The 12,478-nt window shown below is 39.8% G+C and overlaps 1 protein-coding gene across 1 annotated transcript in view; it reads right to left on the bottom strand.

The window, feature by feature from the left end:
• The window catches only part of OVCH1 (ovochymase 1), a gene marked incomplete at both ends in the record, with an annotated part of 54,151 nt that overhangs the window by 20,129 nt on the left and 21,544 nt on the right, over positions 1–12,478 (bottom strand). The window contains 7 exon segments of the mRNA XM_084878278.1: positions 190–313; positions 317–393; positions 4,213–4,266; positions 4,269–4,296; positions 4,300–4,368; positions 8,487–8,560; positions 8,563–8,628. Of these exon segments, the coding sequence (XP_084734404.1) occupies positions 190–313; positions 317–393; positions 4,213–4,266; positions 4,269–4,296; positions 4,300–4,368; positions 8,487–8,560; positions 8,563–8,628 (492 nt within the window).

The raw sequence follows: 12,478 nt of genomic DNA, 5'->3' as shown, positions 1-12,478 counted from the left end.
CACTTACAAACACACACTCAACATTTAGTATAGCTGTTTTGTAAGTTCAATTTTTGAAAATATTAGGTGTGTCTAGGGAAAAAAAGACATTTCGGTGCCATTGTTACCAAGTCAAAGTCTCTCTTGATCATTAGCTGCTTCTAGAGAAAAGACCCCTCAGCCCAAAGTTCAAATTCCAGTAAAGGTTACCTGACATCCTTCTCTCCCTGTGGCTTTCTTCATAAATAGTCTGGACTGAATCTCCATAAGGCTCAGGGAGTGACAGATACTCATCCGTAAATGCTGAGGTACTGCTTGGTGAAACTCTGAGCACCTACGAACATTCCAGTCTTCCTTTACAATCCAGTGGATGGTCTTGGAGTTGAAAGAAAGCCTCTGGCTCTTCTAGCTCCACTTAGCGTAGTAACAGTGTGCAGCATAGAGTATACAAACAGCAGGGACCAACCTAAACAAAGCAAAACGAAGCTCTATCACAAATTGGGAAAATTTATGTTTATAAGAAGGAAATTAAAACATTGTCACAATCAGTTGCAAGTTCTTGGATAAAAGGGATCATCCCATTTGATGTGTCCTATTTTCTTGAAATGAGATCGTAAGAGTAGATATATTATGTAAAATGACTTTTAACCGAATTCTTAAGTTTTCTAGGAAAATGCACAGTGAATTACATTCCGTAACTCCCAGCATGTTTTTATTCCTTCTCTTCTTTCAGATGCTACTGAAGATCATTTCCTAAAATCTTCATGGATTTTGCTGGGCATTTATCCTACTGGGACCAATGATTACATTTATGGATTCTGTGACTGAAGTCAAGAAAAGAATTTGCTGAAAGCACTTGAACGTCTCTCACTTCTCTGAATTACCTTTAAGTTCAAGGGTACCTTCAGACCTGCAGGGATACCTGCAGAGCTTCAGATACCAGTAGCTCTCTGACTCACTGACTGCAATGAGCTTCAGGTTACATCCCTGACTCTTGTTTCTGTCCCTACGTCTATCTAGTCCCTTAATAAAAATGTTCTTACATATTAAAGTACTCTCTATTCAAATTAAGGTATTTTAATGTATGAGCATTAGTTAATTAGTATATACATTATTATATACAGTCTATGTGGAGAAATTAATAATCTAACCAAGGAGACATATACAAAAATATATTTTTATGAACAGTAGACATGAAGAGTGATAGAAAGAAAATACAATGCTGTAGGAATTCGGGATTCTATTCCATTGCCCAGGCCTCTGTTATTTCTTTGCAAATTTTTCTTTTTGTTTATATGGCTACTGTGTTCTAATTTATAGATTTATTACTTTGACTTAATAGTAACTAACAGTTTTCCCAGTCTCTAATCTTCCCCCACCTTGCCCTTCAATCTGGGAATTGTGTATGAACTCTTTCCTTGTTCAAAGCAACTAGAGTAGTGTACCTTGCAATGTCTTTTACCATCTGGCCCAATCTTTCCAATCCTTTAAATCTCCTTTTCCTCCCACAATAATCCTCTATGTCAAATCTGCCTGGAAAAAGAGCCAAATCCTATAAAGTCATGAATTCCCAACCAGTCACTGCTTTTTACAAGTGGGGAACAATTTAAAAAACCATAGCTAGGATTCATAAATTACCTAGTATAAAAAGCAAGTGGTGAAGGTAGGTGAGTGTTAAATATGGCATAATTCTAACATTTATCTCATACAATAGTCATAGAACCAAAATAAAACAATGCCCTTTCATATGTAAAACTTTCTAAGTTCTTTGGCATGTATAAGAATTTCTAAACACATGCAAATGAGAAATATCTTCTCTGCATTTTAACAATGTTCATTTTCTAATAGTCTGAACGGGACAACTCAAAGAATACAACTGCCACTTACTATTCTAAGGCCTTTACATGCATTAAATTAGTCACTTGTTGAAATTATTCATTTAACTCAACCCATTGAAATCATTAGGTTTGGGGATCTTGGACCTAAATTTGCTCTTCATTTCAACCCCAATTCCAGATTTCCTTTTAATCTAAGTATGACTCTTCCACCATTGTTTTGACTCTTTGACCCTTGTGTTGTCAAATCATATCAATAGCAACTGGTCTCTGAGTTATTCCTAGATTTTAACAGACATTAGCACTATTCTTCCCTTAAATCTTGCTGATTTCAGAAGCCATATAGGTAATGATTCCAGTGCTGACACTTCTCAGTTTCTCAACCTTCCCTTGCCTTATCTCAATGGTCAGCCCTAGAGACCTGGTTATTAATAGGAACTCCAGGCCTTTTATAAACTCAGTTTTAAGTACCACTATCTCCAACCACAAACTTTTATCTTTTCAACTTCCTCCAACACTTTCACCTTTGGAGACTTACAATTCATCTATCCTATCACCTTTTCTTTATCCCTAATTCCTCTCACATCCTTGTGTACTCTTTTTTAATTTTAATTCCTGTGATCCTTGTCTTACTCCTTCTTCATACACACTCTCAATTCCCTTACACTCTTGCATATTTGGGAAAATCCACTCTACTAGTAACTGAATCAATTCTCTACCTGCTCTGTCTCCAGAGGAAAACATACAATTCACCTAATAGTTGGTCTCCCTCTAAATTTATAATCATTAATCTCTGAGGCTTATGCTGCCCAGTTATCCTACCCCTTTTTTCAGCCCATGTGCTTTGTCATTTTTTTAAGAGAACTATTTCATACTTTCTCTTTTTTTATTTTAACATCTCGAGCCTTCTTTCACAACCCTGTTTCATCTGCTGAGAAAATAGAAGCAATTAAAAGAGAACTGCCAGAAGCTCCTATTCCCACATATACCTGCACACCTGTATCAGTGACTGAATTTTCTGCCTTCCATCTGGCAATTATGGATAAATTGTGTTTTGCTTCTTTCTAAGACTAACCCCTTCAGCTGGGCACTAGAGCTCATCTTTCTCTTCTACTGAAGCCACCGTTCTAACAATTCCCCACTCCCTCTCTCTTACATCTTCTTCAATTTTTCTCCAAGTCATTCTAGTTGTCTACTGTGGTTGAGTGTATGTGAGGGTGAATGGGGCAGAGATCGATGAAAAGGGAAAGACCATGGTCATTTGCAAACCAAAAATGATGGTATCATAGAACTTTCATCCCTCTACAAGTCAGCTATAGACTTCTTATTCTTAAGCTGCTGTTTGCTCTTAACTAAAAATGAAAACTTGCCCTAACCAGTTTGGCTCAGTGGATAGAGTGTTGGCCTACAGACTAAAAGGTCCCAAGTTTGATTCCAGTCAAGGGCAGGTACCTTGGTTGCAGGCACATCCCCAGTAAGGGGGGGAGTGAGGGGAGTGCAAGAGGTAGCTGATCAATGCTTCTCTCTCATAGATATCTCTAACTCTCACTCTCCCTCTCTGTAAAAAAATCAATAAAATATATTTAAAAAATCAAAATCAAAATCCTATTAGCAAACAAACACTGACAATTGTGGGAGAATTGAGAGAGACACTAACCTTGATACCGGTCTCGGTCATCTCACAGCTAGAGTACCTAGCAAAATACCTAAGAGTATAAGGACCTTGCTTCATGTAGGAATAAATATCTCAGAGGTCAAAATAATTCTCTGCACTTCTTCAAAATGCAGGCACTTGTTCACAATCACAAGATTTTTTTTTTAAAACCTGTAATCACTGTACCTATGAGGTAGAAAAGATCCCCAATCACCATAACATCTCTTCTCTCTGTCAACTTAAACTCCCCAACAGAATGAAAACACAAAATTTATAGTGTTCCAAAGAAAATAAGGGGATCCAGACATATAATGTTTTTTGTTAAATTCTTACTAGCTGTATTATGTGATAACATGAATATCCATTGCCTGGCCCGGTCCGCTGAAGATATGAGTGGCGGCAATTGTTTCCTTGTTAAGCTTTTGCTTTCATTATTTATTTGAAGTGAAACGAAGCTTGTATCTGGAGAGAACCAATTAAAAATAAATAGAAACGAGTGCCTGAGACAACATGTAGTCTGTACCAAAGCAGCTTTTGTTAAAAAAAGATGCATATCTAGGATTTAAACAGCCTCAGGAAAAGTCAGTTTTACCCTAACTGTACAAGGGAGAACATATTCTTACAGAACTTTAATGTGCATGTTAATATATTTCAAAATGAAAGTACTACTTTATAGTCTTTCATAAGGCTGACAAAAATCTGAAGAAAGAGGCATTGTTTTCATAATATCTGAAACATGTTTACCTTTAATTTTGGGTTGGATCCAGCCCAAGAAGATACTCATCCTGGCAAATTCACTGGCTTCCTTGGCCGGGCACAGCCAGCTCCCTAGCTGATGATGCCATGGAGGACAAAGAGACGATTTTCATGTCTACTCACTAGTGGCCCACCAGAGTCTCCCTGAAACCCCAAAGAAATGTATCCTAGAAATTTTCTTTAATTAGAGCTCCTGATTTCAATTTTGGAACAAGAATAACCTATAATTTGTTATAAGATGTTCCTTTAATTTTAAAAATAATTATTCTTTGTCAATTTGTACATCTTACCATACTTTAAAAAATATATATATATATTATTGATTTTTTACAGAGAGGTAGAGAGAGGGATAGAGAGTTAGAAACATCAATGAGAGAATCATTGATCAGTTGCCTCTTGCACCCCCCAACTGGGGATGTGCCCACAACCAAGGTACATGCCCTTGACCAGAATCGAACCTGGGACCTTTCAGTCCACAGGCCGACACTATCTACTGAGTCAAACTGGTTTCGGCCATCTTACCATACTTTGATTAAAATAAATAAAATCACAAATGAAAGAGGAGACATTATAACTGATGCCACAGAAATACAAAGAATCAGTAGACACTGTTATGAGATTATACACCAAAAATTGGACCACCTAGAAGAAATACAGTCATGCACTACGTGATAACATTTTGGTGAAATGACAAACCACATACACAATGGTGTTCCCATAAGATCATCATGAAGCTGAAAAGATTCCTATCACTTAATGATGTTTTAGCTACCCTAACATGAGAATGCAATGCATTATTTACATGTTTGTACTGATGCTCGTATAGACAAGCCCATGGTCCTGCCGGCCTTATAAAAGTATAGCACACATACAATTCCAGTAGTAAGCTACACTATATAGGTTTGTAAAAAGATTATATTTGCACAAAGATGATATCACCTAATGATGCATTTCTCAGAATGTATCCTTATCATTAAGCAGAGTGCGTGACCCAGAATCATACAACCCACCGAAACCTAATCCTAAGGCAATAGAAAATCAGAACAGACCAATATCAGTAAGGAGATTGATTCAATAATCAAAAATATCCCCAAAGGAAAGCCCAGATGGCTTCACTGATGAACTTACTAAACATTTAAGGAATTGACTTCAATCTTTCTCAAATTCTTAAAAACAAAACAAAAAACTGAAGAGGAGGGAACACTCTCAAGCTGATTTGATAAGGACAGGATTACCCTGAGACCCAGGACAGATAGGGAGAAAAAATATTACAGGCCAGTATCCCTAATGAACAAAGATCTAAAAATCCTAAACAAATGCAGACAGATTTTCAAAGCCCATGCAGAACTGATATCTGGGTTAAGGCCTCAGTTGGGCAAATATGTGGCAAGTTGGAAGGTCAGAAGAAAACCAATGTGGATGAAATGTAGTAAGCTAGAGGAGAGAAGTATGAAATCAATTGGAAAAGTCAGCAGGACTGAGACATACATCACTTTGTGATTTCACAAATCCCTTTGTAGGTCAAAGAATTTGAAATTTAAAACAAATCTAAAATCTGAAATGTGTGTGAACAAAGAACCACAGGATTCTACATCACATACCTAACACTCTCATGTCTCTGTATTCCAACATTTTTATTTTCATCTTCTTGGATGAAAAATTACATCAGCTGGTCCATTACCTCTGAGCATATACAAGAGGGTAAAAAATCAATTAGCTGGTAGAAATAGCAGAGTCCATTTTATCAAAGCAAATTTCTGAAGCTGAGTCACCCTTTTGTGAAAGAAATCTAGCTCCCTTTACTAGTTAGAATCTCATCTCCATATTTTCCTTCCTTTACAATGACTTGTAAATTTGGTCGTGCTGCAGCCAAAGTGACTGCTGGATGTAGCAGAAATAAGAGTAAGTGCCAAATGAGATCACAACATACGGGTCACCTCTGGCATGAACCTAATTTCCTCACCAGTTCCTCTTTGCGCCCTCTCTCTCTGTCTCTCTCTCTCTGTCTCTCTCTCTCTCTCTCTCTCTCTCTCTCTCTCTTGTTTTGTTAATCTTCATCCAAGGATTTGTTTTCCATTGCTTTTTTTTTTTTTCAGAGAGAGTGAAGGGAAGAGGAAAGACAGAGAGAAATATCCATGTGAGCAAGACACATTGATTGGTTGCCTTCCACATGAGCCTCAACTGGAGTGTGGATAGAGCCTGCAACCAAGGTGCATACCATTGACTGGAATTGAACCTGTGATCCTTCAGTCCTGGGGCTGGCGCTCTAACTGCTGAGCACCAGCCGGGATCTTCTTTGATCTCTGGATGCAGAGTAAGGTCTTCCCTCAGGGTTATATGCTGTCCCACATGACAGAGAGAGTAGAGCCATTTGTGATTTTCCTGATTCAAAGCAGAGAGAAAAAACATCCCTCAAAAGGGCAAGGATGAACACACTAATTTAGAGTTTTATTTGTATAATACAACTTTGTCCTCTAGCAGCCCTGGGAGTGCCCTTCCCATAATCCTCAGATCTTCCTATCCACATCCTGGTTCTATGCCTGGGACTCCCCCGCCCCCTTCTTCCCCTCCCCCAAGTCCCCCCAAAGCAGGCCAGAATGTAGGAAGTGCTGTTCCTGCAGCCCTCCAAAGTGACCTTGGGGAAATAGTATATAAATATCCCAGCTCCCTTACCCCTCAGAGGGAATCAATATTCTTAGTGTGTTTTGTGTCACTGCCAGATTTTTGCTGCAGGGTGAAGCTCAGTCCCTTACTGTGGTGGTGACTTAATATCACATCCTAGGTTGGCTGCCTTCCCTTCCCTATACAGAATATACCTCCTACTCACTCTCCTACCAGTGATCTGCACTTCCTAAACAGACCAATACACTGAGTACTTGTCACAGGGTGTGCTTCTGGAGAATGCAAATTGAGCTGCTCAACATGTAACAGAACATGAGTAAGCTTGATGGGTTTGAGTACAATGCATTCATAGTCAGTGTTAAGAAGGGCCTTCTTCCCTTCTCTTTTCATGTTTTCATGTGAAAGAACTTCTATTCAGGTTAATGCCCAGTTTTCTCCCCATAAAAGTGACATACATAGGTTCATGTTTCTTGATTTGGGGGGGAGGGTGTGGGCTATCAAAATCAATAGACTAGAGATTTATTATTTTCTTCCCCCTCCACTCTAGACCAGTACGAAATGATAAATCTGGGGAAGTATGTCTGCCCTGAAGACCACAACTTTCTTTTAGGAGGGCTGCTCGGATTGAGAGTAGAGGTTGAAGGTGGGCTACGAAGTGTTAGAAATGCTTTTTGTGTATATCTAAAGTCACATTCCTCAGTTGGCTTCGTGAATAGTAAAGCTGGTGTTTGCCATCCATTTGCCCAGATTCTGTTGTGTGTGTTTTTTTGTGTTGTTTTTTTTTTTCTTAGCTGGTTCTGAACTTGCCAATAGGATGCTCACCCCTGTGAATATATCTGTACAGCTTTGTGCCTCTACAATATCAATGAAATGAAACTATTGCTTTGTGACTTTTTTCACTGCACATGAAAACTATTTTTTCAAAGGTTTTCATTCTCCTCATGATTATTTTATTTTAATCTGTGATGGAAAATTAAGTGTGAGCACACTGGAGATTAATAACGATTTTAAACAATTAAAACCTTTAAAAATTTTATTGATTTCAGAGAGAAAGGGAGAGGGAAAGAGACATAGAAACATCAATGATGAGAGAGAATCTTTGATTGGCTGCCTCCTGCACGTCCCCCAATGGGGATCAAGCCCGTAAGCCAGGCATGTGACCTTGACAGGAATAGAACCTGGGACCCTCCAGTCTGCAGACTGATGCTCTATCCACTGAGCAAAACCAGCTAGGGCAACAATTAAACTCTTAAGTTATAAACAGGACATGCTAATTTAGAATCCTTATTTGTTCGTTCCTGTTTTGCTAAAGCCTTAAATACATCTGCGAACACCCTCCCACCTGCAGGTCAGTTTAGTGGTGCTGCCATCGCCTCCCTCCTCATGGCTCCTCTCTGTACTCACCCGCCCTTCTGGCTGTAGGCTGTTTCCACCCTCTCTCTCTGCCATCTCAGCAAGTTTGGATACTGAAACTTACTCTTCCTCTGGTCCTACTAGGCCTCTGGGTGAGGGGATGTGGCCTGATACTAATAAGCAGACTAAGGGAGCTATCTGTGGTTTGAGAGTGTTCTCCTGTGTGAAGACAGTCTCCAGCAGATGGCAGCTTTCTCTGTTCATCTGCAAAATCATAGTTGTCTCACCTGACAGCAATCCTCCCCTCCAGTTCCTGTGATCCCTCCTGGGTGAGCACAATAATAAGTGTGTTTGCAGATCCCTCTAACACAGGCATTTGAATCTGCTGTAAGCGACTTGCCAGGGCCCCATCTAATGAAGGAGCAGATTCTGAAAAAGAGCATAATAATGAAGTGAGCAAGAAGTTAAGTTAGAAAATATACATATACTTAAGCTCAGACTTGCTTAGCACCAACGTAACTGCAATCACTCAGGTATGCCTGTGCTGATGCAAAACATTGAGTCAAAAATGATATGTCTCACACAGGCTGTCTTCATTTCCAAATGTGGCATCTTTGTAAAGGGAATACATTGGCAGGAGAATGAGACCAGAAACACTTTTTCCTAGCTAATTTCCAATACAAATGTCAGTGTTTCAAATATTGCTACATAAGAATTCAACAAGATATGAATTGTTATATGTGATTGACATGATTACATATTTATACAGATAAATATTATGTAAACATACATTATAAATATGGGATAGCAATGTTTTTATGATTTCCTAATATAAGCCAAAATCATATTCCATTTTTTCCTCAATTGTCACTGTGACCAAAACTCAACTCCAATTTAAAATGATGCTAATAATGAACATTAAAAAATTTCTTCTTATAACTGACTCTCAGTCAGGACTCTCTTAGCATGTATTCTGTATGACTTGCTCTATCACTTCATGACATTAAAATATTGAGTTTATTATTTCATAGTCTTATACCTTTTTGGACAAAATAAGAATTACCTTCCATTTTATATAGTCCCTTGATATTTATGGAGCCCTTTACTCCAACCTAACAATACAACAGCATTGGATGGGCTGTCCCACTGAGCTCACACATACAGAAGCCACAGCTCTGAAAATGTGATCTCACAGTACCTAGGAGACAACCTCGGTCTGACTCTAAATCCTGTGCTCTTTCTGATGCATAAATCTAACACATAAATAATTTAAAGTATTTAAAATCCTCTTTTTAGGGACCATACATCCCATCAGTGTTGCTTATCATACCTCAAAATTGAAAACTCATTTTCTCTGAGATTGAAAAAAACTCATTTTTTCTGAGATTGGATTCATCTTTTATTTTTTTCTAATATATTTTATTGATTTTTTTTTTTTTTTTTTTTTTTTTTTTTTACAGACAGGAAGAGAGAGGGATAGCTAGAAACATCGATGAGAGAGAATCATCGATCAGCTACCTCTTGCACAACTCTCACTGGAGATGTGGCTGCAACCAAGGTATATACCCTTGACCGGAATCGAACCTGGGGCCTTTCAGTCCGCAGGCTCATGCTCTATCCACTGAGCCAAACCGGTTTCGGCTGAATCCATCTTTTAAAAAAAATTATTTTTACTTTGTAAAATATGCTTTTCTTTAGAGACAATGCAAAGGAGAGGGAAAGAGACAGAGAGAAACATTAATGTGAGAGAGAAACAGCTATTGGCTCCTCCTGCATGCCTCTTATTGGGGATTGAGTCCTAAACCTGGGCATGCCCTGACCGGGAATCAAACCAGTGAAATTTTGGTGCATGGGACGACACTCAACCAACTGAGCCACACCGGCCAGGGCTAAGAATGGATTCATCTTTGGTAAGACTGTAACTACCTTTCAGTTATCTGGTGGTCATGGAGGTAGCAATGATTGAAGGTGTTAAAGAATGGGTATATTTATTCAAGGCTGTTGAAGGCAGTCAATCAATAAATGTCTCCTGTTTACTCTAACCTGCCAGCCCTGGGGAAAGAGTACTACATTAAACAGAGATCTGCCTCCCAGAGGTTCCCACTCTAAGGGATAAGATGCAGAAAATAATCACATAAAATACTGTCAAGAAGGTTTGTGTACAATGAACTGATAAAAGTGGTCATGCAGAAAGTAGGTGGTGAAGAGCAGTCCTGCTGCAACAAAAGGGTGTGAGAAGGGAGTGGAATCTGAGAATGAAGAGCTAGGAGGCAGCTGGGAGACTAGAGAAGTGTGTTCCAAGTGGAGGAAAAGAAAGTGCACGGCTCCCAAACACAGGGTGAGTTTGGTGTTAAAAAAAAAGGAAGACCACAGTGCCTGAAGGGACAAAAGGAGGAAATGAAGTTGGAGAGTGAAGTGGAGGCTAAATCACATGGAGCTGAAGTCAGGCTGGGAATTCACAGATTATCAGCGGAGTCATGGCCGATTTTAGCTTCTAGCTTTGATACCTACTAGTCATGGGGTGGTAGTAAGCTACATAAATCTTTGGGCTATAACCTCCTCTTTTGCAAAACAGGGAAGATAGAAACCTCCTCAGACAGTGGTTGCAAAGGTTTTGGGAAAGCGCAATTTGGCTTCAGGAAGTACTATAGCTGTGAACATGAATATTGTACACAAAGAGAAATTCCTTCTTCAAATTCACAGATTCTAAATAAATGACACAGAAACAAAAAGAAAATGCTCTTATGTAGTGAAATGAAGCAAAATGTAAACATCAAACCATTCAAATTGATCAGCATATTACTAGTATTATGGCTTAATAACTACAATCTAGCCCAATATTTAGCAAACTACAGCCAATGGGTCAATTCCATGCCAGCACCTCCATCCCCACCCCTGGTTCTATTTATTATAACCCAGGAACTAATAATGGTTGGTACATTTTTAAATGATTGAAAAAATCCAAATTAAAAATATTTTATGACATAAATGATATACAAAATGTAAATGTCATGAATGAAGTTCTTTTGGAACACAGCCACATCCATTGCTTTACATATTGTCTGTGCTAAAATGTACACATTCTGCTTTCTGCTAAAATGGCAAAATTTAGTAGTGTGACAGGGACCATGTGGACTGCAAAGCCTAAAAAACGTACTTGTCCCTTATGGATCTAGCCTACTTATAATTAGATACCTTGCAGGGAACATATAAAATAGCTCATTCTCTAATTTGATCACCTATCACAACTAAATAAAACATAGTTTCTCTCCTCTGGAAGGAAGAAAGGTTAATGCAGATCCTGCCGTATATAATTTCCATGACAAATTTTCAAAATTAACAACCTGTAGTAAAATTTTTGCAAATGTAAAATGTTTACCATCACTAATACTTACCTATCCAGTCACAGTACTAATCTCAGAGGAAACTAGAGGCCTAAACAGGCAGTCAGACATCCCTCTCACAATCCAGGACTGGTGGCTCCCAACTGCTTGCCTGCATGCCTTCCTGATTACTCCTAACCACTTCTGCCTGCCAGCCTGATAACCCCCTAACCACTCTCCTGCCAGCCTGATTGATGCCTAACTGCTCCCCTGAAGGCCTGGTCACCCCTAATTGCCCTCCCCTGCAGGCCTGGTCAGCCCTAACTGCCCTCCCTTGCAGGCCTGGTCCTCCCAACTGCTCTCCTTGCAGGCCTGGTCCCCCCCATCTTCTCTCCCCTGCAAGCCTGGATCCCCGCCCCCCAACTGCCTTTCCCTGCAGGCCCAGTCGCCCCTAACTTCCCTCCTCTGCTGGTCTGGTCACCCCTAACTACCCTCCCCTGCCAGCCTGATTGCCCCTAACTATCCTCCCCTGAAGGCCTGGTCACCCCTAACTGCCCTAACCTGCAGGCCTGGTCCCCGCCAACTGCTCTCCTCTGCAGGTTTGGGTCCTCCCTGACTGCCCTTCCTTGCAGGACTGGTCTCCCCCAACTTTCCTCTTCTGCTGGCTTGGTCACCCCTAAGTTCCCTCCCCTGCAGGCTTGATTACCCCCAATTACCCTCCCTTGCAGGCCTGTTTCCTTCCAACTGCCCTCTCCTGCTGGCCATCTTGTGTCCACATGGGGGCAGCCATCTTGTGTGTTGGAATGACAGTCAATTTGCATATTACTCTTTTATTAGATAGGATATATATCTGTGTGTGTGTGTGTGTGTGTGTGTGTGTGTGTGTATACTAGAGGCCCGATGCACAAAGATTTGTACAAAATGAGCCTTCCTTCCCCTGGCTGCCAGCACTGCCT

This window comes from Pipistrellus hanaki (genome assembly GCF_964339955.1).
Source record: "Pipistrellus hanaki genome assembly, chromosome: 3".
In the NCBI taxonomy this organism is placed as follows: domain Eukaryota; kingdom Metazoa; phylum Chordata; class Mammalia; order Chiroptera; family Vespertilionidae; genus Pipistrellus; species Pipistrellus hanaki.
Note: the sequence above shows the minus strand (reverse complement) of the source record. Positions and strands in the feature narration are given on the sequence as shown.